Raw genomic sequence first — 15,438 nt, forward strand, 5'->3', positions numbered from 1 at the left:
ACAGCAGGATATAGATCGGTTGGAGACTTGGGCAGAGAGATGGCAGATGGAGTTTAATCCGGACAAATGTGAGGTAATGCATTTTGGAAGGTCTAATACAGATAGGAAATATACAGTAAATAGCAGAACCCTTAAGAGTATTGATAGGCAGAGGGATCTGGGTGTACAGGTACACAGATCACTGAAAGTGGCAATGCAGGTGGAGAAGGTAGTCAAGAAGTCATACGGCATGCTTGCCTTCATCGGCCGGGGTATTGAGTTTAAAAATTGTCAAGTCATGTTGCAGCTTTATAGAACCCTAGTTAGGCCGCACTTGGAGTATAGTGTTCAATTCAGAAGGATGTGGAGGCTTTGGAGAGGGTGCAGAAAATGTTTACCAAGATGTTGCCTGGTATGGAGGGCATTAGCTATGAGGAGAGGTTGGGGAAACTTGGTTTGCTCTCATTGGAACGACAGAGGTTGAGGAGTGACCTGATAGAAGTCTACAAGATGATGAGGGGCATGGACAGAGTGGATGGTCAGAAGTTTTTTCCCAAGGTGGAAGAGTCAATTTACGAGGGGGTATAGGTTTAAGGTGCGAGGGACAAGATTTAAAGGAGATGTACGAGGCAGGTGTTTTACACAGAGGGTGGTGGGTGCCTGGAACTCGCTGCCGGGGGAGGTAGTGGAAGCAGATATGATAGTGACTTTTAAGGGGCGTCTTGACAAATACATGAATAGGATGGGAATAGAGGGATGCGGTCCCCAGGAGGGTAGGGGGTTTTAGTTAAGTCGGGCAGCATGGTCGGTGCAGGCTTGGAGGGCCGAAGGGCCTGTTCCTGTGCTGTCATTTTCTTTGTTCTTTGTTCTCTTTGTTCTTTGGCACACCATTTGCCGAGGGTGGCGTCTTCTGGTCCCGCCAATGTCAATGGGATTTCTTACTTGTGACTAATAAATAAACTATGTACAGTCAGATAGCACCCAATAAATCCTGCCAAGAAACGATCCTAGTTTTGAAAGTTAGGGCAGGCCAGATATATTTTATTTTTTCCCAGTCCTAGCAGCAGCAAAGTGATCACAAAATCACAGAATTGTTGCAGCTCAGAAGGAGGCCATTCAGCCCATTATGTCTGTGCCAGCTCTCTGAATGAGCAATTCACCCAGTGCCACTCCTTCATCTTCTCATCATAACCCTGCACATTCTTCCTTTTCAGACAATAATCCAATTCCTTCTTGAATGCCTTGATCGAACCTGCCTCTCATATCCCAGATCCTAACTAGTCTCAGAAACAATGACTCGATGATTGGACGTTGGATTACGACCCAGTATTGATTTTTACTTCATTTACGGGATGTGGGCGTCACTGGCTCGGCCAACATTTATTGGCCCTCCCAAATTGCCCAGAAGGTGGTGGTGTGCTGCCTTCTTGAACCTCTAAAAGACTGAAGAACTCTTGCAGTGATGTCTTGGGATTGAGATGACTGATCTCCAACAATCACCCCCATCTTCCTTTGTGCTAGGCATGACTCCAACCCACAGGGAGTTTTGCCCTGATTCCCAACGATACATTTGGTGAGATTATTCATGATGAAGATAAACGCAGTGAACTAATGTTCCCAGGTCAGTTACAACTCAGAGCAAACGCTGAGTAAACTTCCCTCAGCTTGTCCCAAACAACAAGTCCAAAACCTTACCTTAGTAGAGTGGGCCTATTTGCCTCATTTGTCACATATCTACAGTCTTGTCTGACTATGATTACTCAACGCGAGCAGAGTTCCTTTGGTTTTGTGCTGTGCTTTATACCCACTCGGACTTAAATTAAGACTCCTTAAATTTATTTCATGAAAATCTTTCACAACTAACAGAGCGTGGACACGTTAGACCCATCAGTCTGGATTCAGAGCCAAATCTCAAAAGACGGATGGCAGTGAACTAACCCACTATGTTACAATATAATGTTGAGTTGGAAAAATGGACCCTGCATAATTCTATGAGATAGTAATTAACATATAGTATTGACAAAGATTGCATCTGAAGGACAGCTTACTAAACATCTCCAATAGTCATTTTCTCCACGCCAATGAGTAAGGCCTTTTCAGATTCACTTCAGCTCCTGCGGCGCTTTTTTGTTGTAATGTTGCCTGTTCTCTAGTAATGGTTCCATTTTTCCATTTTTCTTGTAACGTTACCCGTTTTCTCACAGCCTAGGAATCCTCCCATTGCTTTAGGATGCGAGTCCGTGGCGGTCTTGTCTGTATGTAACAACACATCGGTAGCATCGTGAAGTTCACAACCGGGCATTCAAACAATTCTCACATTAACACAAAATCAGGAATGGAAACCAAATGATGATATTGAATTATTCTGAATCTGGCAAAAGGATTTTGTGTTGGTCCAGCTGCAGTCCGGTCAGTACAAACCAAAGCTGTCAACTAACATTGAAACAAGCTGTCAGGACTAACAAAAATAGAGACAATTTTCTCAACTACTGACGCTCCTGTTTCTGGTGACACTTATCTTCATATACTTGGGTCCTGACAAGTCCTGATAATTCAGCAATTATAATTTAATCAGAGATTTGGTTGCTGGATGATTTTTTGATATTCAAAACTTTAACAAGCCTGAGAAAAGTTTCCAATAGCCTGCCAAAGTATCAGTATAAAAGCAAATTACCACGGATGCTGGGATCTGAAACCAAAAGAGAAAATGTTGGAAAATCTCAGCAGGTCTGGCAGCATCTGTAAGGAGAGAAAAGAACTGACATTTCGAGTCCAGATGAAACCTTTGTCAAAGCTTTGACAAAGGGTCATCTGGGCTCGAAATGTCAGTTCTTTTCTCTCCTCACAGATGCTGCCAGACCTGCTGAGATTTTCCAGCATTTATTCTTTTGGTAACAGTAGGCAAGTTACAACCTTCCGGTCTCCACATCGAATTCAACAACTTCAGATGATTAGCTCGACCCCATCTTGACCCCTTTGTTTTCATTTTATTTAATTTTGAACTGATCTCTACCTTTTATTTCTTTATTGTCTTTCTTCATTTTTCTTCTCCACTGACTCTGTCAACACTTCCCGCTGCCTTGGCAAAGCAGCCAGCATAATCAAGGACCCCATAATCAAGATCACATACCAACCAACACAAGAACAGTTTCTTCCCTGCTGCCATCAGACTTCTAAATGGACCTACCTTGCATTAAGTTGATCTTTCTCTACACCCTAGCTATGGCTGTAACACTACTTTCTGCAGTCTCTCATTCCCTTCTCTATGAACAGTATGCTTTGTCTGTATCCTGCGCAAAAAACAATACTTTTCACTCTATGTTAATACATGTGACACTAATAAATCAAAATCACTCTTTCCCCCTTTTTTATCCCCCCTTTTCTCTCCCTTTGCTTCCCTTTCCCCCCTTTTTCTCCATTTTATCTCACTCCCACCCATCTCCCCCCTCCCCCCACATCTTCATCTGTCACAGCTTACCCTCTGATTTCAGCTTCTCTGCCGTTTGACCATTCACACCTTCTATTCTCTCTGTGGACTGCCATTAGCAGCCTTTTCCCCTTGTTTTTGTGGCTGCGACTCATCTTTCATTCCCTCACTCTGCAGTATAAATATCTCCCACTTCCTCTGCCTTTTAGCTTTGACAAAGGGTCATCTGGACTCAAAACGTCAGCTCTTTTCTCTCCTTACAGATGCTGCCAGACCCGCTGAGATTTTCCAGCATTCTCTCTTTTGGTAACAGAGGAAGTGAATGACAATTTGATGTTACGAAGGGAGAGGTAATGTACTGAGGGGTTGAGCTTTAATCGGGAAGTTGATGCACTGGAAGGCAAACATTCATAATCAGCTTCCAGTATCTATGAATGCTTCTGCTTGAGACTTCATCGTTTTGCAATCGAGCATGTTGCTGCAGTATTTAAAATGTTGCAGCAGCTTAAAAAAAACACCAATATTAAACTAATACAGGCAACGGTTAAAAACAAAAGGAATGGATTTTAAACCAAGAGAGAAAATGCTGGAAAATCTCAGCGGGTCTGGCAGCATCTGTAAGGAGAGAAAAGAGCTGACGTTTCGAGTCCAAATGACCCTTTGTCAAAGCTTGTCAAAGAATGAATTTTAATGTGTCCTTCCCCTGAGGTGAGTATGGGGGAGGGTGGGGGGTGTTGGGGGCACATTTAACTTGTTCAGGGGACATGGGCGTCACTGTCTGGGTCAGCATTTATTGCCCATCCCTAATTGCCCTCGAACTGCGAGGCCATTTCAGAGGGCATTTAAGAGTCAACCACCTTGCCATGGATTTGGAGTCACATGCAGGCCAGACCGGGTAAGGGTGACAGATTTCCTTCCCTTCGTGAACCAGATGGGTTTTTACAACAATCATCATTGGTTTCATGGTCATCATTAGATTTTTTTAATTCCAAATTTTTATTGAATTCAGATTTAACCATCTGTCATGGTGGGATTCGAACTCAGGTTCCCAGAGCACCATCATGGGTCTCTGGATTACTCGTCCAGTCCAGTGACAATACCTTTTTTTTCATTCGTGGGACATGGGTGTCACTGGCTGGCCACCATTTATTGCCCATCCCTAGTTACCCTTGGAGGGCAGTTGAGAGTCAACCACAGTCCTGTGGGTCTGGAGTCACATGTAAGCCAGACCAGATAAGGACGGCAGATTTCCTTCCCTAAAGGACATTAGTGAAAGGACATTATGCTACTGTGCAGTAATCAAGCAAGAGGGTGTCAGGTGGGAGGGTGCCAGGTGGGGGACCATGCCACCTTCACCCCACTGTCCCATTTAAGTCTGGGGCAGGAAGGTTGTCCACAAGTCTTCCTGTCCCACTGCCAACCGATGCCCTTACATGGACAACCAATGCTCACTTAAATACCTCATTCTGCCATTGGTGGCAGGCGGAACAGTTGCCATGGCAAACCATGTTGCTTTTGCCTGTAGGTTTCCGAGGGTGGAGGCCCTCATTCAAAAGCACTCAGTGCCTGCCACCATCAAAGATGTGCAGGTTAGGTTGATTGGCCAGGTTAAAAATTGCTCCTTAGAGTCCTGAGATGCGTAGCTTAGAGGGATTAGCGGGTAAATAGGTGGGGGTAGGGCCTCGGTGGGATTGTGGTCAGTGCAGACTCGATGGGCCGAATGGCCTCCTTCTGCACTGTAGGGTTTCTATGATTTCTATGATTTCTATGATCACCATGCCCACACCACCCCCTCCCTCCCTGCCTGCTTGCTTGCCCACCCTTGCTGATGCTGACACCCACTAAGCAACCCCCATCCTGCCCTCACTCAGCTGTGGCCTGGGTTCCCTGCTGATCCTGGGTCTCTAGTAAGTGCATTACTGCCAGCTGCCAGCACACTCCCAATGGCATTGCCTACAATGGAGTGATGCCTTCCTTTGATTGGCTGGTAGCTCTCAGGGGCCAGGACTTCTCCCCCCAGGGTCCTTGATCTCAGGGAAGGCCAGTTGCTAGCTGTTTCAGTGCCCCATTGGCATTGAATACGTTTTCCTCTTCTAGGAGACGTTTCGAGTCCAAATGACCCTTTGTCAAAGCTTGTCAAAGAATGAATTTTAATGTGTCCTTCCCCTGAGGTGAGTATGGGGGAGGGTGGGGGGTGTTGGGGGCACATTTAACTTGTTCAGGGGACATGGGCGTCACTGTCTGGGTCAGCATTTATTGCCCATCCCTAATTGCCCTCGAACTGCGAGGCCATTTCAGAGGGCATTTAAGAGTCAACCACCTTGCCATGGATTTGGAGTCACATGCAGGCCAGACCGGGTAAGGGTGACAGATTTCCTTCCCTTCGTGAACCAGATGGGTTTTTACAACAATCATCATTGGTTTCATGGTCATCATTAGATTTTTTTAATTCCAAATTTTTATTGAATTCAGATTTAACCATCTGTCATGGTGGGATTCGAACTCAGGTTCCCAGAGCACCATCATGGGTCTCTGGATTACTCGTCCAGTCCAGTGACAATACCTTTTTTTTCATTCGTGGGACATGGGTGTCACTGGCTGGCCACCATTTATTGCCCATCCCTAGTTACCCTTGGAGGGCAGTTGAGAGTCAACCACAGTCCTGTGGGTCTGGAGTCACATGTAAGCCAGACCAGATAAGGACGGCAGATTTCCTTCCCTAAAGGACATTAGTGAAAGGACATTATGCTACTGTGCAGTAATCAAGCAAGAGGGTGTCAGGTGAACTTTATTTTATCCCTGGCTGCCAACGCCATCTTGCTGGTCAGTCTCGACACAATAACTAACCGTGGCAAATTCTAAGAGTTTAAAGACAGTGGCCACAATTCTCCCATGGGAGAATTCGCGCATGCATTCCCACTGAAACATATTTTAAATGTGATTAGCGGGCCTGAGACTGAAGTCTCTGGGCTCGCTCGTCTCTCTCACTCCACCCACCTCACTGCCGGACTGGTTCACTCCAGTGTGGTTTAAAGTAGCTCCCCACTAACAGGGAAATAGCAGCCCAACCCCACTAGAGTGAAAGGGGTGGGGGGGAAACCGGGGCTCCCACAGAGGGTTGGGTGGGATGGTGCCCTCTGGGCATTGGTGCCCTGGCCTAGTGCCAGAGGGGTGAAGTGCCAATGCCCAGGGAGCACCTTGGCACTGCCCATTGGGTGTGGGACAGTGCCAAGGGGCGGGATATATGGGGGCATGGCCTAGGGGTGGGGCCTGATTGGGGGCAGGACCGAGGGGGTGATCGGCAGGGATGGGGGGAACCCATTGCCACTCTGCATAGGGATTGTTGGGGGAAGGGGGGAAGGAGGGAGGCCAGCAATCGGGGCGGGTGGGGGGGTGGGTCAGCCGGGGGTTGAGTGCCCTGGGGGGGGGGGGTCAGCACTGTTGGGGGGGGGGTTGTTGTGGGAGTAACTGTTGATGGGGGAGGGGAGCTGGAGATTGCAGTGGGCCGGGATGGGGCGGTTTGGGGCTGGGCCCAGGAATGATTGGGAGGCCAGCAGTTGGGTTGTGAGGGGCAGAGAGCTGGTGTTGCGGGGGTCGCGGGGATGGCCAGCGATTGAGAACGGGAGAACTGTGCTTGCGTCGATCTCGGCACTGACAGATTAGCGCATGCCCAGTGACTTGCTCAGCACACTGATTTCAGCCTCTCCAGCGGGGATAGGCCCTGACCCCTGAAACGTAATGATATTCGCGCTGGTGGTCTTTGCAGTGCACCCCTTCTCTGGACTCCCACTGAAAAAACCAGCGTAAATTACTCCAGTTTTCATGTGAATTCGACACTTGGAAGTTTTTTGGGAGAATTCTGGCCAGGATGTTAGCTATTCCCAAGACAGGTAAGTGGTGAGGGCACTGGTTGTTTTGTGTTGATGTCTGTCTCTCTATCTCTCTCTCTCTGGACTGACAAGCTTGTATTTGAGTATTCTGTAATTCACCTGGCTCTCAGACTGTTTCCAACAGGTAACCTGACACTTACCCAGCCAGCAATTTACTAGCTCAGTGGGCTAATGTACTCCAAATGTGTCTTTGCCTTGTCACTTTGGAGGTTACTGCATTAAAAGGGTGCACATACATCAAGTTTACAGCATTAGAAATGGGCCATTCAGCCCAACAGAACCATGCCAGTGTTCATGCTTCCCATGAGCCTTCTCAACCCTAAGTTATCCCTTCATTTGTTTAACTAGCTTTCCCTTAAATGCATCCATGCCATTCACCTCAACCACTCCATAGACTACTGAGTTTCAGATTCTCACCACTAAAGAGGTTCCCCCTCCAAATCCCTATTGGATTTATTGACGACTATCTTATATTCATAGAATCATAGAATCCCTACAGTGCAGAGAAGGCCATTTGGCCCATTGAGTCTGCACTGACAACAATCCCACCCAGGCCCTGTCCTTGTAACCCCATGTATTTACTCTGCTATTCCCCTGAAACTGAGGTGCAATTTAACATGGCCAATCAACCTAACCCGCGCATCTTCAGACAATGGGAGGAAACCGGAGCACCCGGAGGAAACCCACGGAGACACGGGGAGAATGTGCAAACTCCACACAGACAGTCACCTAAGGCTGGAATTGAACCCGAGTCCCTGGCGCTGTGAGACAGCAGTGCTAACCACTGTGCCACCGTGCCGCCAATTGATGGCACAATCCTTCCAACATGAGTCATTCTATCCAGTTCACTCAACCGTGTGTATCTTGTGACAACATGCCGATTTAAGTAATGCCTATGCAAATCAGTTTGAACACTCTTTTGAGTGCCAGTTACATCATTGTACTCACCAACATTGTTTGTTGCCAATGTCACACAGTAATGCTTTTGAAAAGAATTCAAGAACAAAGCATTGCATCAGAGCAATGACAGTGAATGGGTAGTTCCAGTGTATTCGATTCAAGCTACAGATATATTGATTTTCTCTCTTGCGTAACATCATTGACACACTGCTAATTTTCATATATATGGCCTATACTCTAGTAAATATGTAAATAGCATGGAAATCTGCTGTTTGTATACTTGAATTCGTACTTCCAAGCTGAAGGTGGGTAGACGTTACTTTTTCGGCCCTGTTTCTCTGAAACCAATACATCTCAAAAACTAATGGGCAGTTTTCAATCATTTTCCCTTCAGGTTACATAGAATAGAACATAGAATTCCTACAGTGCAAAACGAGGCCTTTTGGCCCATCAAGTCTGCACTGATAACAATCCCACCCAAGCTCTATCCCCATAGCCCCATATATTTACCCTGCTAATCCCTCTAATTTACGCATCCCGGGACACTAAGGGGCAATTTAACATGGTCAATCAACCTAACCAGCACATCTTTGTACTGTGGGAGGAAACCGGAGCACCCAGAGGAAACCCACACAGACACGGGGAGAACGTTCAAACTCCGCACAGACAGTGACCCAAGCTGGGAGTCAAACCCAGGGTCCCTGGAGCTGTGAGGCAGCAGTGCTAACCACTGTGCCACCGTGCCGCCCACCATGAGCATTTTACCATAGTTTTATGTACACAATGAGATAAATCAAACCGCTGCCTGGTTCATGTACCGTCACATCAAACTTCAATTCCAGGTTTCAATTCTTCATGTACCTTTTGCGTATTCGCTTGAATGTTCTCCTTGAACGCAAATACTTTTGCTTCCATATTTCGCAGTGGTTCACACCTTGACTTTTGAACTAACTGTTTGTTTTCCTCTTCTAGGAGCTTTAGCTTCACCTGCTGGGTTTTAATCTTTTCAATGGTGTTCTGTCAACAAAACAACACAGTTTTTGATACATTGCCATTTCCTCGAAGCAGCCTTGAAGTGGTGACCCACCACTGTGTTAGTACAATAAACGTGCATGTTTACGAATTATGAGAGACAGTCCATGTGAGAAACTAAAAGTTCTGAGATCTCCGGCTTAAATCAAAGGACACTGTCAAAAAATCACCAAGCTAATTAGGTTTTCTTGACAGCATTTTGTTTCCTTCCAAACGTTCCAAATATCTGTGTGCAATTTTAAGATGGTCAAAGGCCTTGGGTCTTACCTGCCAGTCAATTTCAGTAAAATGTAGAGAACAATACTAATTTGCTCATTAGCGCAAGGTTTTATTCCTATATAAATATGAGACAGATATAATTTTTTGCCATCTGACACCACTCATTTCCATCAGGTCAAATGGGTACCCTCTTTCAAATCAAGAGGGAAGACTAACAAAATTTATCTTGACCTTGCTCACAGAGCAAATACATGTGAAGATGGATCCCAGTGAGGGCAATGCTCATTCCATTTAGAGAGAAGTTATATACATAGTACGATCCTCAATGGTGAAGAGTTACAATTGAGGATGCTCAAGAAGTTTGGTCTGTTTAGTTTAGAGCAGTGTAGATGAGAGTTGACCTGATAGAGGTCGATAAAATAATTAAGAAGCTGGAGTGAGTCCCCATTGATATACTGTTTCAGTTCAACAGAATGGGGAGGACCAGGGGAGACCAGCTTAAAATATATAAGAATAAGATTAAACTGGGTGGTAAGTGGATGTTCCTTTTCAGCTGAGTGGTAAACCTCTGGAATATATTGCCAACTCTGTCTTCACAATATACTGAGATCTCTCCATTCTGATGCGTACCATTGCTTTTGTGAATTATGCCCGGTTTAGGACGTTGGGGAATGAAGGTCCGTCTGCTGTACACTGTTCATTTTCGCTATTGTATTCCCTTTCTCGCACCTAGTGAGGAGGCTTACCAGCTAACTGTGCTGGGAATAGCTGGAATTAAAAATCAAGGGTCTGATCACAGATAGCTGCTGGGTGAAGCTCTGTAACTGAGGACAAGCACTGTCTTATGGGCGGCACGGTGGCACACTGGTTAGCACTGCTGCTTCACAGTGCCAGGGCTCGGGTTCAATTCCAGCACTGGGCGACTGTGTGGAGTTTGCACATTCTGCCCATGCCTGTGTGGGTTTCCTCCCACGCTCCAAAAATGTGCGGGTTAGGTTGACAAATTGCCCCTTAGTGTCGGGGGGGATGAGCAGGGTGAATATGGGAATAGGGCCTGGGTGGGATTGTTGTCGATGCAGGCTCAATGGGTGAAATGGCCTCCTCCTGCACTGTGGGGGTTCTATGATTCTCACACTTCCACATTCACAGCTAACCCCCCCAACAACTTAACATCTCTCAATGTTTCAGAGGTTGCTGCAGTCAGCATGTCTTTCCGCAGCAATAGGTTGCCTATTTTTGTCACCAGCAGATATGAAGGTTTAATACGCCTGGATGGCATTGCTTTGTGATTTTTACAGAGGCACCAACTGAATTTAACACTCTAATTAAAATATTGGATTAAAGAATGTTGGAGGAATATGCCAAATGTCCACACACTGATATCACAGAGTAATTTCTGAACTGATATCTTTTCTGGATGAATTACTTCATCTTATCGGTGCTATAAAAGTATTCCATTTCTGACAGATCTACTCACCTTAATTAATTGCAGCCTGTTTATCCAATCGACTGAGAAGCTGCCTTCAGGGCAGGCCACAGTTTGAGTGAGCGCTTGATAAGCCTTCTTGAGATGGTGCAATTCAATGATCAGGACCGTGAGCTGTCAAAAAGTGCAGAGAACATTAAACCGGGCCATGCTCTACCCTTCAGCCCTGTCCTAATACTGATGCTGTAAAACCAGCCGTTTAGAAATGAGCAGGGTCTGCCTGCGCTTTTTCAAATAGTGTTTCTCCGCGTGTGTGTGCGTGCTTCCTCTGAGAAAAGTCTGTGTTTTTATTCTCTAAGGAGTCACCCCAGAAAAACCTCAGATTTAATCGGGAGCTGACAATGGGTGAGGAGATTAGCAAATACCTGTAACCTAGGCCCCAGCTATTTACAAAACATATATATTTCTTGGGTTTGTGGGCAAGGCCAGCATTTATTGCCTATGAACGGTGGCATGGTGGCACAGTGGTTAGCGCTGCTGCCTCACAGCGCCAGGGACAGGGGTTCAATTCCGGCCTCGGGTCACTGTCTGTGTGGAGTTTGCATGTTCTCCCCGTGTTCTGTTTGGGTTTCCTCCGGGTGCTCCGGTTTCCTCCCACACTCCAAAAATGTGCGGGTTAGGTGGATTGGCGCCTTAGTGTCAGGGGGACTAGCTAGGGTAAATACATGGGGATAGAGCTTGGGTGGGATTGAGGCCGAATGGTCTCCTTCTGCACTGTAGGGATTCAATGATTCTATGAACCAAGTAGCTTGTTAGGCCATTTCAGGGGTTAGTTATGAGTCAAGCATGCTGTGGATCTGGAATCACATGCAGCCCAGAAGAAACAGTTCAGACCAGAATTCGTATTTCCCCGTTTTTACTAGTACTTTAATGTATACAAGACCTGTTCGGACCAGTATTCTTATTTCCACATTTTTACGGTGTTCCACTTTAATGTACACAAAACCCGTTGGGACCAATATTCTTTTTTCCCCATTTTTACTGGTGTTGCGCTTTTGTTTCCATTAGTAGGAGAGACTCGGATCCGAGGGCACAGCCTCAGAGTAAAGGGACAACCCTTGAGAACTGAGATGAGGAGGAATTTCTTCAGCCAGAAGGTGGTGAATCTGTGGAACTCTTTGCCACAGAGGGCTGTGGAGGTCAGGTCATTGAGTGTATTTAAGATAGAGATAGATAGGTTCTTGATTGGTAAAGGGATCAAAGGTTATGGGGGAAAAGCAGGAGAATGGGGTTGAGAAACTTGTCAGCCACGACTGAATGGCGGAGCAGACTCAATAGGCCAAATGGCCTAATTCTGCTCCAATATCTTATGGTCCTTATGGCCTTAATGTACACAAGACCTGTTCGAACCAGCATTCTTATTTCCCTGTTTTAACTGGTGTTCCACTTTATTGTATACAAGATACGTTCGGATCAGAGCACTTTTTTCCTTCTGGGAAACCCGACTGAGTAAGGACGCAGATTTCTATATAGAGTCACAGAGTCATAGAAGTTTACAGCATGGAAACAGGCCCTTCGGCCCAACTTGTCCATGCCACCCCTTTTTTACAATCACTAAGCCAGTTGCAATTGCCCGCGTTTGGCCCATATCCCTCTATACCCATCTTACCCATGTAACTGTTTAAATGCTTTTTAAAAGCCAAGATTGTACCCGCTGCACATTCCTTGAAAACTGTACACCCAGAATGGACAGGAAGCAACGGCTCCTCAGTGCTCCATTTGTTTTAATCCATTCATGGCACATGGGCGTCGCTGGCTGGCCAGCATTTAGTGCCCATCCCCAGTTGCTCTGGAGGGCAGCTCAGTCAACCACATTGCTGTGGCTCTGGAGTCACAAATAGGCCAGACCAGGTAAGGACGGCATATTTCCTTCCCTAAAGGGCATTGGTGATCCAGATGGGTTTTTCTGACAATCAACAATGGTTTCACAGTCATCAGTAGATTCTTAATTCCCGATATTTTTTTTTATTGAATTCAAATTCCACCATCTGCCGTGGTGGGATTCGAACCCAGGTCCCCAGAACATTAGCTGAGTTTCTGGATTAATAGTCTAGCGATAATACCACTAGGCCATCGCCTCCCCATATAGAAATTATAGAAATTCAGGCATCAGGAGGCCATCAGCTGATAGCAGAGAGACGGTCACTGGTGACAGGGTAAGTCACAGGGAGGGGGTTTCAATCGAGCCTCGCAGGATGGGAGGGAAGGAGGGAGGCTGGGCTAGGGGAGGCCTACATTTTCCAAGCGGGGCATGGAGGAATAGGAGTGGTCTCAGCCATCAAAACTCCTTTTGGGTGGCTTTCCCGGGTAAAGACAATGGGAATGACAAGCAAGGCCAGCGGACAGGAGCGGGGACATGGGGCAGGAGCTGGACACCCACCAGAGAACCAAGAGATTGGTCCTCAGCATAAAGTGCTGGGGGAGTTGCAGAGCCAGTGCTGACTGACAGGAGCGAGAGACAGGATTGGAATCAGACTGCTTCCAATCATTTTTGAAAATGGAGTTACCATGGCTTCCTCTGGCCAAGTTGCTGCCTTACGCTTGCAGCTTTAATGCATTACAGAAACTGCCCAATTAAGTGGTTCCTATAATGCACAGCTGAGCTGTGGCACCAATTTTCCTGCCATGTCAGTGTCTGTAGATTGAGCATTCATTGAAGATGAGGAGAGCAGGTAGTGGCATGTGGGATAATTCAGTAAGCCAGCATGGAATGGTGAGGGTTCTCTGTTCAATCCCTAGATTACTCTATCATTTATGCAAATATAAGCTCACTTCAGACTACAGAGGATTTAAGGGCCACCTACATGACTGGCTGATGACTATGAATGCGAGGAGAACTTCCAGCTTATAAACCCCCCTCCAGAGAATACAGTTGTTTGCATCACATTTTGGTGAGACAGTGTTGTTCCAACACCTATTAGCAAATGTGTCTCAAACCTGGTTGACCTTTAACTGGTTGTCGTGTCTGAGGTGAACATTCTTGCTCAGAAGATGGAGAAGTAATTTTCTGTTGCGGTCACTCGATACCTCAAGGTTCTAATCACAATAAAGAAATAGCAATGAGAACATGATATCTGCAATTGGAGTTTATGTTTGGACGTGTTATATCTGGAAATGAATTTTTCTGTTCTTGTCTCTGTGTGGACTGGATAATCTTGGCATTTCCCAAACAGGAAAAGTGGGTTGCGTTGTACAGGAATCAGTAAAGGAACCCATCCAATTCATAGAATCTCTATAGTGCAGAAGGAAGATATTTGGCCCATTGGGTCCATACCGATCTGCCAGAGCATCTTACCCAGGCCCATGCCCCACCCTATCCCCACGCATTTACCTCGCTAATCCCCCAACCTGCTCATCTTAGATATTAAGGGGCAATTTAGCATGGCCAATCCAACTAACCCGCACATCTTTAGACTATGGGAGGAAACTGGAACACCCGGAGGAAATCCACGCAGACACGGGGAGAACATGCAAACTCCGCACAGACAAACACCGAAGACTGGAATTGAACTCGGGACCCTGATGCTGTGAGGCACCAGTGCTTAACCACTGTGCCACCGTGTGTCCATTCAGGGCGTACTCTTAGCCATCACACTGTCCTGTATTGTCCAGACAGACGCAGGAATGCCGACGCTTCCATCTCTTGGGTAAAATGATAGCAAAAAGCATACACCAATTACAACTATTAAAGATCAGCAAGACCGGATCCATCATTGTCCCATTTAATTCAGTAGGTGACTGGGTCTTACGGACCAGTGAAGTCCGCAGTTCGATCCCCAGTCCATGCCGCGTTAACTGACCGGAATTGGGATATCACAACTTGGGGTAAAGCAGGCAAAAACTAACAAGGGAGGCTAATCTTGAAACTATCCAGCAATCTTTGAATATGTGAGGTCAGCTCAAAGCACCACCAATTTTAAAGCAGTTGATCCTAATGTCTGGAAAATGGTGAGTACCGATAATTGGATGAGCTGACTTATTATAGAATGGTTACTCCAGAGAAGGAGAGTATTCGGTGTACCGAGCCAACCACCATGGTGCAAGTCCAGAGATGCCCTCCTGTTGCATAAAGCCAGGTTTTGCTGGATAGTAAGTATATAGAATGGCACGGTGGCACAGTGATTAGCACTGCTGCCTCACAGCGCCAGGGACCTGGGTTCGATTCCTGGCTTGGATTACTGTTTGTGCGGAGTCTGCACGTTCTTCCTGTGTCTGCATGGGTTTCCTCCGGGTGCTCCAGTTTCCTCCCACAGTCCGAAAGAGGTGCTGCCTAGGTACTAAGTTCTCCCTCAGTGTACCTGAACGACGCTGGAGTGTGGTGACAAGGGGATTTTCACAGTAACTTCATTGCAGCATTAATGTAAGTCTACTTGTGACACTAATAAATAAACTTAAACTTTGCTAGCAGTTGATCCTAAGGTCTGGAAGATGGGGAGTACCAGTAATTGGTGAGCTGATTTATCTTAGAATGATTACCCTGCAGAAGGATGGCATTCGGTGCACCA

The 15,438-nt window shown here is 46.3% G+C and overlaps 1 protein-coding gene across 2 annotated transcripts in view; it reads right to left on the bottom strand.

The window, feature by feature from the left end:
• Positions 1 to 366: 366 nt before the first annotated feature.
• Positions 367 to 15,438, bottom strand: part of LOC144504484 (uncharacterized) — a 57,886-nt gene continuing 42,814 nt past the window's right edge. For both annotated transcript variants that reach the window (XM_078231034.1, XM_078230289.1), the window contains exons 13-16: positions 13,871 to 13,969; positions 10,925 to 11,047; positions 9,058 to 9,213; positions 367 to 2,232 (exon numbers count right to left, since the gene is read on the bottom strand). In XM_078231034.1, coding sequence (XP_078087160.1) covers positions 2,185 to 2,232; positions 9,058 to 9,213; positions 10,925 to 11,047; positions 13,871 to 13,969 — 426 coding nt within the window. In that variant the 3' untranslated portion in view covers positions 367 to 2,184. The remainder of the gene's footprint in view (positions 2,233 to 9,057; positions 9,214 to 10,924; positions 11,048 to 13,870; positions 13,970 to 15,438) is intronic.

Source organism: Mustelus asterias, chromosome 1, assembly GCF_964213995.1.
Source record: "Mustelus asterias chromosome 1, sMusAst1.hap1.1, whole genome shotgun sequence".
NCBI classification, from domain to species: domain Eukaryota; kingdom Metazoa; phylum Chordata; class Chondrichthyes; order Carcharhiniformes; family Triakidae; genus Mustelus; species Mustelus asterias.